At 31.5% G+C, this 19954-nt stretch overlaps 1 protein-coding gene across 29 annotated transcripts in view; it reads left to right on the top strand.

Annotated features, from left to right (window-relative positions):
* Positions 1-19954, top strand: part of RIMS2 (regulating synaptic membrane exocytosis 2) — a 609863-nt gene that overhangs the window by 419834 nt on the left and 170075 nt on the right. For 3 of the 29 annotated variants that reach the window (XM_070802821.1, XM_070802824.1, XM_070802825.1), the window contains one exon: positions 13201-13233. The exons of 23 other annotated variants lie outside the window; for them this stretch is intronic. In XM_070802821.1, coding sequence (XP_070658922.1) covers positions 13201-13233 — 33 coding nt within the window. Of the gene's footprint in view, positions 1-13191; positions 13234-19954 lie in introns of all 29 variants that reach the window. 3 more of the 29 variants (XM_070802820.1, XM_070802822.1, XM_070802823.1) reach the window with 2 other exon arrangements.

Here is a 19954-nt window from a genome sequence, read left to right as displayed (position 1 = left end):
GCATTCCCTGCTAACTTAGATGAATAACGCTTTGACAAAAAATAAAATGGGAGAGACTGAGGGATACATTAAAATAGCAAGGAATTTATCATATATTTCACTCAATTACATCTGTTTTATAGAATAATAGCTTGGTGACAGTGAACAAGATGGATTTGAAAGACTGAGGACTTGTGACTGTTTAGGGTATTTCAGTAGGCAACTATATGGTAACCTCTATTACTTAACTTGTAAACAAATATGTTCTAATTTCTTTTCCTAATCTTCCCTTTCCTTCACGGTAGCCATTCTTCCTTATTTTTGTTTGCTTCCCCTTTTGCTCATTTTATTTCCTTTAGATTACCAAAGCCTCAATTAATCTAATATGGGAGAGAACCCCTCCTACCTCACACCTTTCTGCAAACTTCAGCCATTTTTCACAACACACCATTTTTGGCTTCCTAAATACAAACAGCCATCTTCTGTTTGTTTGTGAAAATAGCATAATCTTAGGAAGGTGACAGTGCTACATAAAGACCACAAGTTTTGGAACCTTGGTTCAGGGCCTGCCTTTATAGTGGGCCGAACTTGTGACTCTAGGTCCTTATGTCAAGTTAGTTCATCTGAGAAAAGCAAATCTTAGCATATCCCAATATGCTATTTGGAGAATAATCTTTTATCCCCAATATGCTGTTGTGAAAATCAAATGAGGTAAATCCTGTGAAATTGTTTGTGAACCTGGGCAACTATTTAGTTCTGATCCTTATTAATCAGTTCTTTATTTTCTTACCTGTAGAGAACACCTGATAAAATGTCCTTTCTGTGGTTTATAGGATCAGATATGATGCTGAATGTGAAAGTACATTGAAACGCATAGTATCATACAAATACAGTCTTTTAACATGGGGATTTGTGCTCTTTAAATTGTTGTCTTGATATAGGATTGTACTAGCTGGAATATAGGTATTCTGTAGACATGTAGGTTTTTAAAATATCACTTAAAAATATCTCACAGTTTAATTTTCATGAGTAAGTTGTTTCTTCAAATCATCTAATAGTTATTAAGTCAGTCTTTAGGCTTCCCCATCTACAAATTAAATTCATAACTGAATGTTTACTTGATGCAATTATCCCCCTAGAAAAAAATGTTTTCTCTACTTGATTGGGTTTCTAGTTTGCAGCTGAGCAATGGGACATTCTTTCAAACTCATACTTATCAACTAAGTTGCTATGCATCTCTGATTTTTCACCTCTACTCTTTGGTAGTAGATGTACAATATCATGGGTTACTACTTTGTACTTAAATCTTAAGGTCTTTATTATTTAACATTAAGAAGACTTTTTTAAATTACCACAATAATCCTTCAATACTTCAATAATCAATACTTCAATAATCCTTCAAAAGAAAAGACTATCTTTAAGGGGCTGCATGCTTAGCACTTTTTTGCTATTTTTCTTTAATGTAACTAAAACACTTTTCAAACAATTTGAACATTTTCCTGAAATTTTCTATAGTTTATTCTTAATGACATTAAGTATTTCATTTTAATTATATGACCAATAAATTCAAAGAGGGCTAGGTATGGCTAATACTTCGCATTGTTTCTGGAGTGATGAATTAATTATTTGGTAGTCAGTTCAGTGCTTTTTATGACTAGTTCTGTTTTAAATAGACATTTGAGTTTCAACATAGGGTTTGATAATAGTCACATTTAGAACTTCTAGAAAATCTTCTAGATTCAGTGTCTTAATTTTATCGTCTCTGGTGTAAGTACTCTCGCACAAAATCTTGACTAATCAGTAGTAAGAAGACAGAGCAACTCTATAAATTTAGAGCTGGCATTAACCTTTGAACTTCCTTACTGTGAAGGTAACACATTAGAGGCAGAGGGGCTATAAAATTTGTCTAAGGTTATACACCTAGTTAATGGCAGAAATGTTCCGAAAAGCCACCTTAGTCCAGTTACATATCTGGTACCTCCTTTATCAATCATTGATAGCCTTGATCTAAGTCTTCTTTCATTGTTGTATTGTCTGGTATTTATAAATGGATGGTTATGAGATTTTTTTTTTGTTACTTCCATGTAATAGATTTTCTTCAACTAAAATGTTTGTCAACTCAAAAAAGTGTTTAAAAACTAACTCTGTTTTGTGTTAGGATATTTTCCTTCACACTTCAGAATATGCTTTCTACCAATATATAGAAAAGTTGAACCATTTTCAAAACAAGCTATTTCTACTTCTACACACTGTCTTACTTCAGAAGGTAGCATATCATTCTTTTTTGGAACATCACAAACTCTACCAAATGGTGAAATTTGAAATAGCTTTTTAAATGACAAATGTATAGGATTTTAGAAAATTTGATTTTAGAACCAACTCTTTATTGCTTGTGAAATCTTATATATTGATAGATTACCAAAAGTGCTGGTCATTCAAAATCAAGAAATATTGTATTATAAATGAGTTTATTATTTTCCCCAACATAGGGAAATTAGTCTGTTGTTTTTGTGTTAACCACAGATTAATTTTGACTAAGAAGACATCATTTCTTTGTTCTTTTAACTAAAGAGGATTTAACTAGTCTTGAAATTTATCAGAAAATTTATTCTTTAAAAAAGGCTTTTAAGATTTCTCTTTCCACTAACAGTTGATTCAAACATGGCGTCTTTATCCAGATTGTTTACTATTTGGGAATGCTATTTTGCATCTTTATCAGATTATTATCAATTAGAAAATCAAGGGGGTAAACTACATGCCAAAGTACAAATTAAATACTCTCAAAGCAAGAAGTTTATTTCCTGCTGATTTATGCTGGACCAGAGTAAAATGCCTTTACTAAATAGCATTTACATATTTCAGGTCTAGGAACTGAAAAACCCTTATGTTTAATGCAGTCAATTCTAGCAATATAAGTAAATGAAGATAGTAGTGTACTCAAAATCATCCATATTTGATGTTGCAATATAGCATTTTTTTTTTCATTTTTGATAGTGTTTTTTATCTTCCTGATTATATTTTGCTTCAGTTCAGTTCAGTTCAGTCGCTCAGTCATGTCCGATTCTTTGCGACCCCATGAATCGCAGCATGCCAGGCCTCCCTGTCCATCACCAACTCCCGGCGTTCACTCAGACTCACGTCCATTGAGTCAGTGATGCCATCCAGCCATCTCATCCTCTGTCGTCCCCTTCTCCTCCTGCCCCCAATCCCTCCCAGCATCAGAGTCTTTTCCAGTGAGTCAACTCTTCGCATGAGGTGGCCAAAGTACTGGAGTTTCAGCTTTAGCATCATTCCTTCCAAAGAAATCCCAGGGCTGATCTCCTTAGCTTAATATTATAAAATAGGTTAGTATTTCATTCCAGTATTCCATTATTTATGGCCAAAGGTGAATAAGTACCAGAGGATCATTTATGGCATGGTGAAACCTCCTGGGGATTAAAATGTCCTTAGATGGTAACTGTCTACTTGACTTATAGCTTTAGAAACGTGAGTAAAAAGAAAAGCAAGTGTGTATACATAAGTGTGAATGCTACTATGAGATTAAGATCAAAGAGTGATCAGTGAATCTTTTGAAACATGATCTACAAGGCCCAACGTGATCCGTACTCCCTCCACTTCCTTTTTCATTACCTCTTTAACCTCACCTTCTGTGATTTTCCATTTTCTCTTCACTGTACTCCAGCCAGGAGACCTCTGTGCTTTCCTAGAACATATCAGACATTCTTCCACCTCAGGACATTTGCGTGTGCTGTTCTTCTACCTGTAGTGCCCTCCCTTAATAATCATAGGCATAACTCCCTTACTTCCTTAAGTTCCTCACTCAAAACCTTCCTTCTTAATCAGAATTTCCTTGACTAACTATTCAAATTTGCATCACACCTTGCACAGTTCCCTTATTTCTTACCTACTTCATGTTTGTCTTCTTAGCACTTAGCAGTATCTAAGTCACAACATATTTTACTCATTTATCTTGTTTATAATTCATTTCTCCCACTAGAATATAAATTTTATGAAGCCATGGATTTTTGTCTTTTGTTGTTGTTGTTATATCACCAATGGCTAAACATGCCTGGATTATAGTAGGCGCTGAATAAATATTTTTTGAATGAATGAATGTTATATTATACTACAAATAATTCCAAATGATTTTAGGTAAGCCAGATAATGCATATTCAATGATACCAACCTAATATTCATTTTTTATTAAGATACTAATTTTTATTAAGATAATATTCCATAGCACATGTATTTTTCTGTTGTTTAATGAAAGTACTAAATATGGTAGTAAATAAATCACCATTTTATCTTATTGTATATTAAATGTAACAGATTTTCTCTTGATTTGTATGAAAATCTCTGTATTTTAGTTCCATATAAACATTTCGTTTACCACACTAATGTTTAGCAAAATGTTTATTTATAATACAAATTAATATTATTCAATATGTATTTAAAAAACTTTATTTGATATATCACTGAAATCATTTTCTTTATACATTCAATAATCTTTTATTGAAAATAAAATTTAGAATTTCCTGAAAGTAAACTTAAGTGCTTTGGATTTTGAAATCTATAAAACAATTTTAAATGTCATATGTCTATATTTAAAACATTAACTGCATACTACTGAGAGTTTATGGAAGAATTTACAGGAAAAATAATTTTTTAAAATTAGATCCCTGAAGTATTTTTAGGTTTTTAGAACACAAATTATCTAACGTGTCTGGCAACTCTGATTATATTTTTTGATTTGTATTAGAAGTTACATGGGAAGACCAGCAGAAAAAGGTGAATGGTACAATAAGTGATGACAAACCATTGCCGACAAAGAAACACCAGTCTGAGCCAGGTTTGTCAGGATTTGGAAAACAGCTGAAAGCATGAGGCTATAAGCATTGCATTTCATGCTTTTTGAACATGTGTGTGCTGTTGTGCCTCGTTTTTCTCACTTTGGTGTGAACGTTAGAGAGTGTAGAGCTTGTTTAGATTAGAATGGTGGAAACAATTCAAGATTTATTTAGAAAACTAGTTATACATGTTTTGGAAAAAGCAATAATTTTATTATTAAGATTATTTCTTTAGGGAAACGGTGACTAACTTAAGCACAAATAATAACATATATTTGGTTGTTCAGACCCAAATGAAATGAAAAGTGCTTACATCCCTTTACAAGTTCTCTAGAAAGCTCAGTATATATATATTTTAAGTTTGTCTTTGTAGGCCATTCCTTATATTTAATTGCAAATGCTATCAAGGTATTATATCAATTGGTAATGATTTACTTACAACTTCTGAAGCTAAAATTATTGCAACCCAAACAAGACAGAATGATGGCATAGTATGTGAATTCAATAGTCTCTTCAAGCCATTAATTCTACCAGTAAATTGAAATGAAGTGATTTTATTTTCTTCTTTCTTTCTTCTCTTTTTCTGGGGAGATATGATTAAGTAGGAGAGGACAAAAACTTGAACCAGAAGCAAAAGAAAGAGATGCAAAGTGCAGAGACAAGTCAACTGAATAATCAACACTACTTTTAATCAGTAATTGGATGAGAGTACAATGAAAATTTCATTCAAAATTTAAGAATGCTAATGGTGTTTTATAATACTATCATCTTTAAAAATTATGTTTATAGTAACAAGGTTAATGTATTTTTACACAGAAGTTCAGTTCGTGTTAAATCTCTGAAACCTGTAGTTTAAAATATGTCAATATAGGAACTTCCCTGCGGCCCAGTGTTTAGGACTCCACCCGTTCACTTTCACTTTCACTCACTCCACAGAGGGTCTGGGTTCCATCCCTGTTAGGGAACTAAGATCCTGCAAGCCACAGATGTGGCTTAAAATAAAATATCAATATATAAATAAAAGTAATTTATTAATAAGTATTCATTTCTATGTTGTTGTACACCTGACATTATGGTAAGCACTCAGTTCCTGGGGTAGACAAGAGAGATGCAGCAATTGCCCTCATAGAGCTTACATTCTGGCAATAATACATAAGTTAAAAATAATTATACTAAGGATTTAGTTATAATTGTGATAGTGCTATTAAAGAGAATAGGATGTTTTGAGAAGTGTTGTGTCACATAAGTCTGGCAGGCAAGGATAAAAATGTGTGCTGTGTTGTGTCCGACTCTTTGTGACTGCATAGACTGTAGCCCACCAAGCTCCTCTGTCCATGGAATTTTTTAGGTAAGAATACAAAGTGAGTTGCCATTTCCTCCTCCAGGGGATCTTCCCAACCCAGGGACAGAATCCTTGTCTCCTGCATTTCTGCATTGGCAGGCAGGTACTTTACCACTGAGCCACCCGGAAAGCCCATAAGGAAAAAATGCCTTTGTGCAAAAGGCTTAATCTGTGAATTCTCTGTTAGTGAAACAATTAAATTCTAAAAATTAAAAAAAAAACAAAACTGAAATCATATTGAGAATTTAAATATATTCATAAAGTTGTAAGAAAAATATCTTACACTTTTTTTCAAATCTTCAATTAAGAATCACTTGTTTCATCTAAGAATCACCAAAATATTGATATATGGCAGAGACCAATCACAGTATTGTAAATCATTATCTTTCAATTTAAAATAAATATGTAAATAATCAGTTTATTTGGAAAATAACAAGTAGCTTAATATATTTCAGAAGACTTTAAAAAATAAAGTATAAAATTGGTTTTATGTTATGATTTATATTATGATTTATGTTATAATTTTGTTATGATTTTTTAACAAACATTATTAGTGTAAAAATATCTTCTTGTTGTGTTGTGTGATATGATTATCCTTGGTCATAAACTATTATTTATTTCTCTTGCTTGCCATCATGAATACCTTTGTCGCCATATATTATTTATGTAAATAAATTACATAAAAATCATGAAAATTTCATGATTAATTTCATATTAAAATCATGAAAAGATACAGTATTTGGCCAAATATATTTTTAAGCCTCACAAATGAAATTTCTTAAATTTCCTTTAGATATTTTTAATTTGTATATTCTCATATATTGCATATATTTTTATTACTTAAGTCTTTAATTAAGTATAAGCTATGTATGCAGTAGAGAAAAATTAATGCAGTTAGAGTGCCTTAATGTCATGGTTTAAAATGTTTATAGATTTTCCTACCTTGGTAATTGTGCATTTTCCTATATACTGGGAAATTCCTGGGAATTCAAACCCTAAATGTCATGAGTAAGTATGCAATATGCTAAGGCATTAAATACTATGTTAAATTCTATTGTTCATAAATATTTTTGTTTCTAAAAGAAAGGTAGAATATGTTGAGAATATTTTTAATGATTGAAACTTTGGAATGATAGGATGGGTAGAAAACAGTGGGCTGATTATCAGGTGGGCCTAATTGCATTTCAATAGCCTGTTTATGAGTTGGACTTCACAGAAGACCTCTTTGGATTCACTCTTTATATTTAAATATATCTACCATATTAATTTTCAGTAATTATGATCAGTGTTTACTATATAATTTTTATTCATTAAAATCTAAGAGATCATCTTCCATTAATAGTCAGAGTTTTTTAATCAAAGGATTATTGTAGTAAACTTGTGGCATTAGAAAAAATTTGTAAAGGCTTGAACCCAAACCTGAGATGCATTGTTGGCTATGTATCAATCACATTTATTGTTATTTTTTTCTTTTGCTGTCTTACGAAAATTTATACAAGAACAACACTAGGAATTTTGCATTTTAAGGATGTATACTAACAATTAAAACACTGCTTGAAATTTTTATTTTAAATATGACTATGCATCTGGAGTGCTAAATGGCATGATATAGACTAGAAAATGGGTTAACAAAACTTAGATGAACTTTAAGTAATATGGGTTAGTATCTGCTTCTTTAAATAAAAATACATCTCTGAACTAGGTTGTTCTGAGAGAAATATCAGCAAATGTGTGATTTATTTTCAGTATATCTACCTTAACTAACAGCAATATAGATGAAAATCCCCGGGAAAGATAATGATGTTTATTGAATTAGTATCTTTGATGTGATCATAAAATTCAAGAATTTTATAAATGATTTTAAAACCTAGGTTTTATGTTTAATCTTCAGAGTAAATCATTAAATATCTTCTTCATGTAGAATGTGTCGTAGATTTGGGGTAGGCCATAAAGTTAACAAACCATTCTTAATGCTAATCAAGGACACGAGAGCATGTAAAATCTGTTGTTTATTTTCTCAATAAACAATCCAATTCTAGACTAGAATACTATGCCTACAATAACATACTGTTTTTAAATGATGAAAACAAAGTTAATCTGTTGAAATTTATTATTTTCACTTTGTGAGTTATCTGTTCTTCTAGTAATTAGCATAATATGTGGCAAAAGAGCATAGTTTTACATAAAATATTTTATCTCATATTTTACTTAAATTCAAAAGTAGTTTGCTGCAAAAGCTAACTTCAGTTATACTAATGAATGTTTTAGACTGATAAAATTTCTCTTTCTCCAGAATAAAAAACTCTTGGACTTAAATAGTTCAGAATCTACAATACTTTGAGATGTAATTATAAATGATTTCTGATACATGTGATGATTAATTGATAACTATAAAAAAAGATTGTCCACCTTGATTTGTCTTTTTCTAAGTGGAAGGTATGCTGTAGCTAGGAAAACCTACAATTGACTTAGCTACTTTTTGTATAATTACCGTGAAACGTGACAGTGCTACTTACCTTGCTGTATCTTATCTGGAAATAAGTGCTTACGATTTTCTGGAAAAGTGAGGGCAATGAAGCACTTTCCTGGGTGACTGTATGATGATACAATTTTTTGGAAATTGAGAATATTCAAAGTAACAAGTTATGTTTTACTACTTGCTATAACATTTTCTGTTCATAAGCCCCTGGTTTTAGCATTATATGATTTAATGTATTAACCTTTAATTTTTTCCAAAATAGAGTTTCCATATTGTATTTTTTATGGATCTGCAACTATGGTGAAGGCAGGGATTTTTTTTTACTCAGTTCAACCTTTGGAGTTATGCTTTATAAAATTTATCATGAGGTAAACTAAATATTCAAAAGTGTGTTATGTTAGTGAATTTCATACTTAAAATTTTTCCTTGATTATTTTGATATTTGTGCTTTTGTTTTCTTTCATTCTTGAATACTCTAACCTTTCTTAAAAGTAGAAACAATATATTTCAGACTAAATCAATGTTTTAATTTAGTCTTTAATTAAATGCTAGTCTAATCCATCTTATCTGGGAAAAAGAATCAAGGTTGTATTCTTGGTTAGTATTAACAGGCTGGTAATTTCTAATTATTTCTGGATTGTTTTAGAATGAATATATTTTGGCAGGAGAACATGATATAAAACAAACTAAGTAGATATTTTATAGAATGCAAATCAACTGATGGGAATTTTAGAATTAAGTACTGCTGATACCTTCAGATGTAAATATAGCATTGTTAACAAGGATATTCTCCTGGAATAATGTGAGATTTCATGACTTATGAGTTTACTTGCTCATTTAAAGTTGGTTCCATTTTCATTAAACATACAGATAAATTATAAGGCCAAGCCTGTACTTAAGTGACTTTCTTTTTTATGATAAGTAGTATGCTATAGTTTGGAAATCAATTATTTTAAACTCCTTCAAAAGTACTCTAAGCATGTTTTTCTTCTGCATTTAAAATTGCATTACAAGTAAGACTCTAAGGATAGAATCAGAAAAAAACTGGCACAGCTAGGAATAAGAAACAAGATAAATATTTTTGTTAACTTTAAAAATGTTAATATTTCAAAAGATCATGCTTCACTTATTCCAATAGGTAGGTAGAAACTTTTGTAAATATTCAATAATCTGAAGGTTGTTGCAAAATTGTGGAAAGTAATAACTAGTTTAGAAAATAAATTTGAATCACTTAGATTGAGGAGTTTTTCAACAATATTTTTGTCACAGTAGGGAAATTTTAATTTGAAATCTGTAAACTTTGATAAACATTTTGATTTTTTATTCTAGGTCTTTCCTGATCTTTATATTGTTGAGATACCTACTAAGTAGATGCTTTGCTTAGGCTTTATTTTGAAAAATATCTCTCCTTCCCTCAAAGGAAACATTCTAAGGCTCCTATGACCTTTAAAAAACCCTCATGCGTGCATGCTTTGTCACTTCTGACTCTTTGCAACCCCATGGACTATAGCCCCCCAGGCTCTGCTATTCATAGAATTCATAGAGTGGGTTGCCATTTCCTCCTCCAGAAAAAAGCCCTCATACTTATTATTAACTTTTAATTACATGCAAGTTCTAATATACACTTGAAGTCTTAAGGCTGTAAGTCTATATTTTATCTATATCTGTATAGATCTATCTACTTAATCACAACCAGCTATGGTGTGACAGTAATAGATCCCTAAGAGAGGGTGTACTTTTACTGTCTTTAATCTCTCTAACTGGTTATTGGTTAAATGAAGTGTTAGAAAGATTTCTGATTAGACTTGCCATTAACAGCACTGAAGGTAGAATGTTTGTCACAAAGTAAGGATTAAAGGAAAAGTGAAGGGAGTACTTTTAGCTTCTTCAGGGTTCACAAAAGCCTGTGATTTATTATAATAATATATGTGAAATAAGTTTTTATAGCTATTGCCATTGAAATATGACACAGCTGTTTAAAGGATATAGAGTATAAGCATCTCTTTGCAAAAGTGGATATTCTAATACAAACAGTATATAATTAAAGCTATATCCACAAAGAAGACAGGAAAGCCAAACATTTAAAAAATATATTTGGTATAAATGAAAGCTATTCATTGAAATTTTATGATTTACATTAATATTCGGTCTTCTAATTAAAGTTAAGTGATATTTATGTAAGATTAAGATCTATTTATTAAGTGATCATGTTGACATAAGTAATGGAAAAATGAATTATTAGGCACTTTCAGTTCATAGTGAGGTCATTGTTAAAATCTTTCAATTTCATCCTTTTCTATAGTATAAATTTTGTAGTATTTTCTCAAAACAATGAAATTGTTGGTGCTAAGTATTACCATATTCTTCACAAGAGTAAAAAGCATTGGTGAATTACTTGCATAGTTAGTTGTACCATGTACCTCTTTTTAAAAGCATCTAGTTAATACAATATAATAAAATATCCAGTTCAGGTGTTACCATGAAAAAAATTAGTTTTTTCTTAATTGACTTTTTATTTCACATGTTTTTATTGGGTCATATAGCATCTAGTAGAAAGAAAATTGATCTGTAGTTGGAGACCTGTGTTCTATTTCTGGTTCTGGCCTTGAGCTTATTTTATGACTTTGGGTAAGTCACTCAAAGTCTGTATGCTTCAGTGGGTTAGAAAGAATTTTGAATGTTTTGAATCCATACCACATGAGAAATATTGCTTTAATGCCATTATAAAATACTCAAAATACAGGAAAATGCTAGATAGCAAAAGAAGCTCTACTTATTTATGTTGCTTTTATGTTTTCTGCAAAAAAATAAAATATTTTCTTAGAGGTGGAATATACTTAGGCGGTTATTTTGTCCAATTCATACTAATTTCATTTTAACGTGTGTGTAAGCTGCTTTAGTAGTGTGGTAAATATGTATGTAGGGAAGTTTTTACTGTAGGAAATGATGCAAATATGATATTAATATATCTCAGCATTAACCCATTGTATTACTATAGCTCATATTTTCCTATTTTATCTACTTTGAGAAATGGGTGGACTGGGATGCAGAAGAAACTATGGTATATAGCATGATAATTTATGAGTGTATTTCAGAGGATAATACTTTTCTATTGGTCGATCCTATTGGCAAACTCTAGTTTGTATTATAATTGTGATGAGATTTACTGTCTACTTTTGATTGGATCAAAAGTGTACTTGCATAGTAATCAAAATGACATTGTTTCAAAATGTGTATTTTTTTTTCAGATCTCTAGAATTCATACCAGGATTTCTCTTCTCTCTTAAAACATAAAGCTTTGGTTACCTCAGTACTTCTTTCCTAGTGGAAAATTTTCATTTTCCAATATTCAAAAAGATAAATTTGTTATAGGAATGCTTTCTCTCAAGAGTTATAATTTCAGTATATCAATATTCCAAACATATTTTGATAAAACACGTTTTTCTATAAATCACTCAAAAACCATGATACAAGTATTGCAGAAATGAGTGTGGTGTTTTGATTTAAGAATTTGTATCACCTGATTTGAAGCTAAGAAAGTAATTAAAATAGGCCATTTTGATTTTGTGTTATAATGTTTATCTGTATCAGTCATACTAACTCTTTAATATCTTTGAAAAAAAATTTTCTTAGAATGCTCAGTTTACCGTACATTTCCTGCTTCAACACTGTATAAAATGTCTTCTGAACTTTTCCACTATCAATGGATAAAGAAGTGTTTCCTAAATACGTGCCATATTTGCTATAGGAGGTGTTGGATTTGGATGGGCAAATTTCTATGCGAACATCAATGATCTGTTCTGTGATGTCTGTAAGAATTTTCTGAATAAATAAGCCTTATAAGGGAATATGATCAAAGAAAATTTATTGTAATTGAATATTAACTTGAATTATAATATTTAAATAAAGCCTTTTATTTCAGCTAGTCTGTTATAATGAGTTTTATTATATTTGTTACTGCAGGATATTTTTATCATAATATGTTGTACTGAAGTATTGTGAATTATTGCCCTAATGGTCATACTTTATTTTCATATATGTACTGACAAATTTAGGAAACTTGAAGGGCATAGAAATAAATTATTTTTATTGCTCTTTTTGAAGATTATTCAATTAAATCATTTCCTTTCAATGATAACTAAAAATTCTAAAAGCATTTTCACCGATCTGAAATGGATTTAGTAATGTCTTAAACAATATGGCCTTACAAGTACTGTTGTTTTTACTAATGATATCTTTCTTCAGCATCACTGTTCAGGATTGGCTGTCCATAAATAACTGTCAACATTTGAATCCTCTTTATTTCTATACTAACTTTACTTTTCTGATTCTGCTAATCCATAGTAGCTTAACCAGTTCACCATCAGTTCTTCCGTATTTTTTTTTCTTTTAATATGGTATGTATTTGATTATATCTTCCCTACAACTGTGCACAGGATTCTTTCTCAAAATGGTTTGAGGCCCTTTCCTTCAGTGTCACTTTTACCTTTGAGTACATCCACTCACACCCGTCTCCTTTGTCTATGTCTGTCCATTACACGGTGTGATCACAGAAGACGTGGACGCCACAAGGAGAAGACATGCAGGTCTGTCTCTTCTACTGTTTTCTTTGCTATTTTTCATTTATCTAACTTGTCTTAGAAATTTTTTTTTACTATATTTTACTTATTTTCTAATTTTTCATTCTTTTCCTATATTAACAAAATGTTAAATCTGCAGGCATTTTTATTTTAGGTAGTTGTATATTCATCTTTTAGCAGCAACTGCTCCAATTAGATGAATAAAATTAAATTATTGATTTTATGTCATAGAAGTATATATATACATTTTTTCCATAACTGGGTAACTAACTCCAGATTCAAATATATGTATGTTTATGTATAGTCAGGTAGGTTAAATTAACAAATTAATCATACTTCAATTTGTTTTAGGCTTAAAACTTATTTTAAAATTTTTAATACATAATTCTAAAAGTATTTTATTTCTATCTTGAGTTCAGCAGTGTGTTAGAACATGGAAAATCATTAAAGACCTAATACATGCCCTAAACAAGCTGTCAGTATCACAGAGGAGTTAAAATATGTGGGTAACATGCTATGTTGATGTGCTAAAATGGATGACTCAACAATATGTTCTACAAAGGTATAAAGTCAAATAAAATCTGATTCGAATAGATGGCCAGACAAAGTTTCGTGAAAAAAGTGAACATTTATTCAATACTCATTTATTGAGTACTCGCTGTGTGGTACTGTTCTAGGTGCTGGAAATCACAGGGCACACAAAATAGCCCCTTTCCTTGTGGACTTTTTCTAGTATGAGTCTAACAAATAAGCATAATAGTATTATAGGTGCTATGAGAAATATATACATATAATTTATATGTATATGTAGACTACAGTGGAATCACAAAGGATAGTGTTATCATTTCCCCCTGAGAAGTGTGGGTATTAGTTCAAGAAAGGCTTCATGGAAGCAGTGATCCTTGAGTTGAATACTGAAAGCTAGGAATATGTTGACCTTATGTGTGCAGAATATATCAGGCAGAGGAAACAATATGGTGGAATGGCTTCAGATTTGTTTAGACAAAAGTAGGCAGAGGAGGGTTTCTGAAGTTTTGTGTAAGTTACTGAAGCATATAAAGCAAGAGAGGGACACAATCAGATATTTGCTTCTAGAAAGACTACCTGGAGGCTTGGTAAAAAATGGACTGGAACTATATAAGCAGAAATACCATTTATGAGGATACTGCGTAAATCAATCGAGAGATCAAAATTGGCTGAATTAAGGTACCAGTAGAGGCAGTTGATTCATGAGAAGTTATTTAAAGATGTAGAATCTATAAGACTTAGTTATCAATTGGACATTATTGTTGTAAGGAAAAGAAAAAAGTAAGATAATAATCTTGGGTGACTGAAATGTTTGGATAGGTGATGGTATAGTTTATCTTACAGGGAATATGAATTGAACAAAAATTTAGGGTGCAAAATAAAGAGTTCAGTTTGGGGATGGGTTAGTTTGAGGTTTCTCTGGAATATTCATCTAATATCTGTGTTTGGATATATGGGTCTGGAGCTCTGGAGAGAAGTCTGAGCTAAATTATTTCAATTATAGTATTTTAAGCATGAAAATGGTTCCTTTTTCATTTTGTTTATCTGGTTATTCTGAATATTGTTCATTGGTATGTATTATTTCAAATTTGCTCTTCAATTCTTATTATGTTTGCTTGGCATATGTACCATATTTTCAGTGCTATGAGCTTACATTTGACATTTTGTTCTACTTGTGTTGTATCCTAAAATGGTAAGAGAAGTAACATTCATTGTAGGGGAAGTTTGACAGAAGTGTATATGTGTTTACATCTAAATGTACATATAAACTGTTTTTGAAATTTCCCCAAGTTTTCAATTTATTACCAATCATTTTATTTACATATTTTATCCATTTTATAGATAGTTTCTGTTCTTGGTTACATCCTGTATTTAATGGACATAATATTATTAACAAAAATCTAAGACACAGGCACTCAAGATTGCTCAATCCTGGGGAGTTCCCTGGCAGTCCAGTAGTTAAGACTCTGCCCTTTGACTGATAAGGGCACAATTTCAGTCCCTAGTGGAGGACCTAAGATCATGAAAGCCATGAGGCGTGGGGAAAAAAAAATATTTTACAAGATTGATTAGTCATGGGAAAACGTAACTCTAGTTACTACAGTGAAATTTTACAGAAAATGTAAATCACTCAGTTCATAATGAGGCACATGATGTCAACTCTGTTTCAGTACTGTGTTAGACAGCACAGATGTTATGAGAGACACGGTAACTTTGAGAAATACTTTATGTAAGTTTAAGCTTAACATTTTATTAAGTAATATTGTGATTTTTAACCAAAAAGTCTCGAATGAAATATATGTATATGGACATATATAAAAACATCACATCATGTATGAAAACTACTACAGATAGAGTATAATTAATACTTAGACTTAGTTCTTTAAAGCCTAGAAATATTCAACTATAAGGTAATAGAGTTAGGAAAGTTCTTGGAGCTTGAAACAAAAATACCCAAACATGGGATAAACGTGGTCTTGAGCATTTCTTCCTTGTGTGGGTAGTGTTGAAGAAACTGGAAAGATTATTAGATAGAAGTCAAGAGATTTAGTTTTAGTCCTATTCTTGCTAGTAAGCTGTGATTACAGACATAATTTAATGTCTTTGGGTTTCAGCTGTTTCATATTTAAAATGGGGGTTAGAATGCATTGTTTTTAAATTTAAAACTTAATCCTGATTGTAAGATGTTACTGCTAAATTTTCAAAATAGTTTTCATGCACTGTTAATACTATGATATTCAATTTTGCCTAGACCAGTTGGTCACTTTAATTCTCTTTCATAAAAGTATTGATATTGGGGGAATAGTGTTCCTGTAAGAAATAGTCTGAGAAGAAGTATTAGAGCAAAGTACTAGACTGCCTGATCAGTTTCACTACTTATTTGATATGTGATCCTGAGAAAGTTGCTATTAGATACCTCACCTATAAAATGGAGATAATAACATTACTATGTCAAAGTGCTTTCATAATGATGAAATTAGTTAATATACACTATGTAAAGCACCTAGAAACTGTCTGTTACATAGTAAGTACTATGTAAGTGAAACTGTTATTTTATTATTATATAACATATTAAAAAGCAATTTTTATTTTAGATCAACTGTATTGAAGTCCATGCATTTTGATGTGTAGACATTCTTTCTATGATATGATAGAATGATAGCATTAATTCTTTTTGTTGTATTCATTGCAAAAGTCTTATTACTAGTTTGTGGCTACCAGTTTAGGAGCTTGTTGTCATACAGACTTGCACATCAGGACTGCTGTACCAGAAATGAATTTTATAATTTCTGAGGCAAGAGAGTTGGATTGAAACAGCAAGAACATTGAACCCATATAGGTCTGAATTCTAACCCAAGTCTGTCACTCACTAGCGATGTGACTTCAGGCTGCTTGCTTATACTTTCTATTAAGCAAAATGAACTGCATGTGATTAAGGACTTAATTATGTTTGATGAAAGCATAAAGAGTTTCTCTTTGGAGGGAGAATGCCTTTCTAAGAATAAAAGCAATGAAAAAATTTAAAAAGAGAGATCTGACTAAAATGTGTCAGGTACTAACTTCAAAATATCAAAATCAGCATAAACAAATTAAAAGGCAGACAACAAATTGTGAAACATATTTGCAGCAACTCAGTATAAAGATCCTTAACATCTGAATCACTTTGAAACAAATAGTATCAATTGTAATATAAATTGTATATTCCAAAAAGCTCTAATAGAAAAATGGGCAAAAGACATATACAGAAATTTTACTAAACAGGAAATTCATTGATCAATAAATATATAAAAATATTTTATTTCTTTCATAACCACGAGGGAGAGTGTGGTAAAAGAGTGGTAGCATAGTTTAATATAATCTTCCTAAAAGGCAGTTTTTTTCAGTATAAACCAAGAGCCTTAAAATTTTCATAGATTTTTACCTGGCAGAAATAGATTCAGAAAAAAGGCATATATTCAGATAACTTTCTTCCTCTTTGCTTATTTAAAGTTGTATGTTTAATATCTATAAAAATATTGTAGTATAAATGGATTGGTATGAGCAGTAAATAGGTTTCATATAAAAGAGAATAAGTTAGCATGAATATATTAAGAGATAATTTCCAAGGGAATGTAAATTAGGTTATAGTTTAACTGGAGAGAAGAATGTTACTTGACAGATAATAGTTTCTTTTATCAGTCTGCTTGAAATGTTGAGGGCTGGGGTATGGGAAATGAGGGGAGGGATGAAGAAGGGAACTGATAATGGGAAAGCCAAAGTTTAATGGACAGCAAAATGACAATAAATAGAAATATTGGAGATGGTTAGATAGCATCACCAACTCAATGGACCTGAATTTGAGCGCACTCCGGGAACTGGTGATGGACAGGAAAGCCTGGTGTGCTGCAGTCCAAGGGGTCTCAAAGAGTCAGGCGTGACTTAACAACTGAACAGCAACAACAATCAGATTAATCAATTATGTGACACAACTGACAGGAAGAACCTACTCATAGGTTATAAGGTCGTGCTGAATGTAAAGGAGGTTGATAGGCCAATTCAAAGTATAGGAAAGAGAACCAGAAGGAATCTCTAAAAAGAAGATTACAGATTAAAAATTACCATATCGCAGTCTAAGGTTGGCTTGTAGGGAAATAGCCTGAAGAAGCATTGCCAAAAAAGGAAATTAGCCAAGAGGAGATGTAGCTAGAAAAGAAAAAGGAGACGTTTTTAAAGGGAGAACATTGGGAAAAGAGAAAAGAATTAAACGAGCTGAGAGTGGTGTGTTGAAAGAGAGAGTCATTTCATGACTAAATATTTCAGATTATAAGTTTTAGAAAACAGACCAAATCAGTTATCTTACAAATTTTCTAATTAAAAAAAAAAGTCCTACCACAAACCGCTGTGCTGATTGTTGTTTAGTTGCTAGGTTGTGTCCAACTCTGAGACAGTGTGAAGTGCAGCACACCAGGCCTCCCTGCCCTTCACCATCTCCCAGAGCTCGCTCAAACTCACGCCCATTGAGTCGGTGATGCCATCCAACCATCTCACCCTCTTATCACCCCCTTCTCCTCCTGCCTTCAGTCTTCCCCAGCATCAGGGTCTTTTCCAGTGAGTCGGCTATTCACATCAGGTGGCCAAAGTATTGGAGCTTCAGCTTCAGCATCAGTCCTTCCAATGAATATTCAGGGTTGATTTAGGATCCTCAGTGCAACTGATATTCCCATGTGTAATTTGGAAAGTTGAATGAAATTCAGTTTAGTCTCTAACATAGAGATTAACATAGGTTAATCTCTTCTGGTGCCTCTTCATTCTTTCTGAGAGTGATCTCACCTAACTTTAATTGTCTTTCTTCTCAGTACTAAACAGGAATATTTCGTAAAATGTCCCTATTCATGAAGGCATTTAAGATACATTTCTTTGAATACTGTGTGACATTACTCTGTATAGTCATTCTTGCACCATTGACCAATAATAATCATTATTAGCACTTTTGGAGAAAGAATACAGCTTGATGTCCAAGCATGGGTACTATTTAAAATCTACATATCTAAATATTTCAATCAAGGGCATATAGATTTAGGTGTTATTAATTTCCAAACTAATATACATAAGAAGAATTACATAGGTCTCTTTTCCAGCATAGGTCTTAGTCCAGTTTTTATATGATGGACACTTTTATATGTTTATGATTCTTAAACTAACACAATATTTCTAAGTATATTTAAATTTCTATATGTTTCTAAGCAAACAAATGTAAAGATGTATTTAAATTTGTTTATTATACTCCTTTCAAGCCTTCTGTGCTATCCTTCGATATATGTGAATGGATGTAGTTGAAGTATATTTTAAGGATATGTTAATTAGGCTCCAGATGTCAGACACAGTGTGGTCTATGATAATTATGTCATACCAAAACACAGTAAGATGGGGACAAGACATACTCATGGTAGTGTTATGACTTTACTACCCTGTGGGTTATCTCATCTATAATGTAGATTTTAGCTATAATGAAAAGTCAGAACATTCCAAAGTGCTTAACACGTATAAGGTATACCTTATTAGCCTAATGAATCTGACTCGTGTTTTTATCATTTATCAGTGGTTATTATACTTTTTGTTAAAAGCAATTGTAATGATAATCATTACATTCCTTCTTTGAGGGACTTACATTTTAAAATTTAGTTTATCCTCTAAAATATATCTTGTGTTTTCAAAGATAAAGGAATTGACTAACAAGTTTAAAGTAACTAAGTTATTAGATTACTAACATTTCCCCCTAAACATGTCAATGTACACTGTAGAAAATGTTACATTTTAGCTAGTCTGAAAGATGCTTCTAGATTAGATTGCCCTTATGATCTTTTTATTTTCTGTACAAAATTTTTGGTTTAATGAGCTTTTCAATTCTCTCTCTCTTTCCCAGCCTCCCTCCCTCCCCCTTTTTTGCCTTTCTCCTTCCCCCCTTTATTCCTTCATCTCATTCCTCTCCCTGCTACTATACACACACACACACACACACACACACACACACACACACACACACACACACACACACACACACACACACAAACACACACACAGATTCAGTAAAGGAAATTTTAATGAATGCAATGCCAGGGCAAAGAGAGCAAGAATTTTTAGAACACTTTACATTTTCTACATTGATGAAATAGGTATTACAATATAAAAGAACAAGCACTTAAATATTATTTGACTTCAG

The sequence above is a fragment of the Bos indicus genome, chromosome 14 (genome assembly GCF_029378745.1).
Source record: "Bos indicus isolate NIAB-ARS_2022 breed Sahiwal x Tharparkar chromosome 14, NIAB-ARS_B.indTharparkar_mat_pri_1.0, whole genome shotgun sequence".
Taxonomy (NCBI): domain Eukaryota; kingdom Metazoa; phylum Chordata; class Mammalia; order Artiodactyla; family Bovidae; genus Bos; species Bos indicus.
This window is presented reverse-complemented; position numbering and strand designations above follow the sequence as displayed.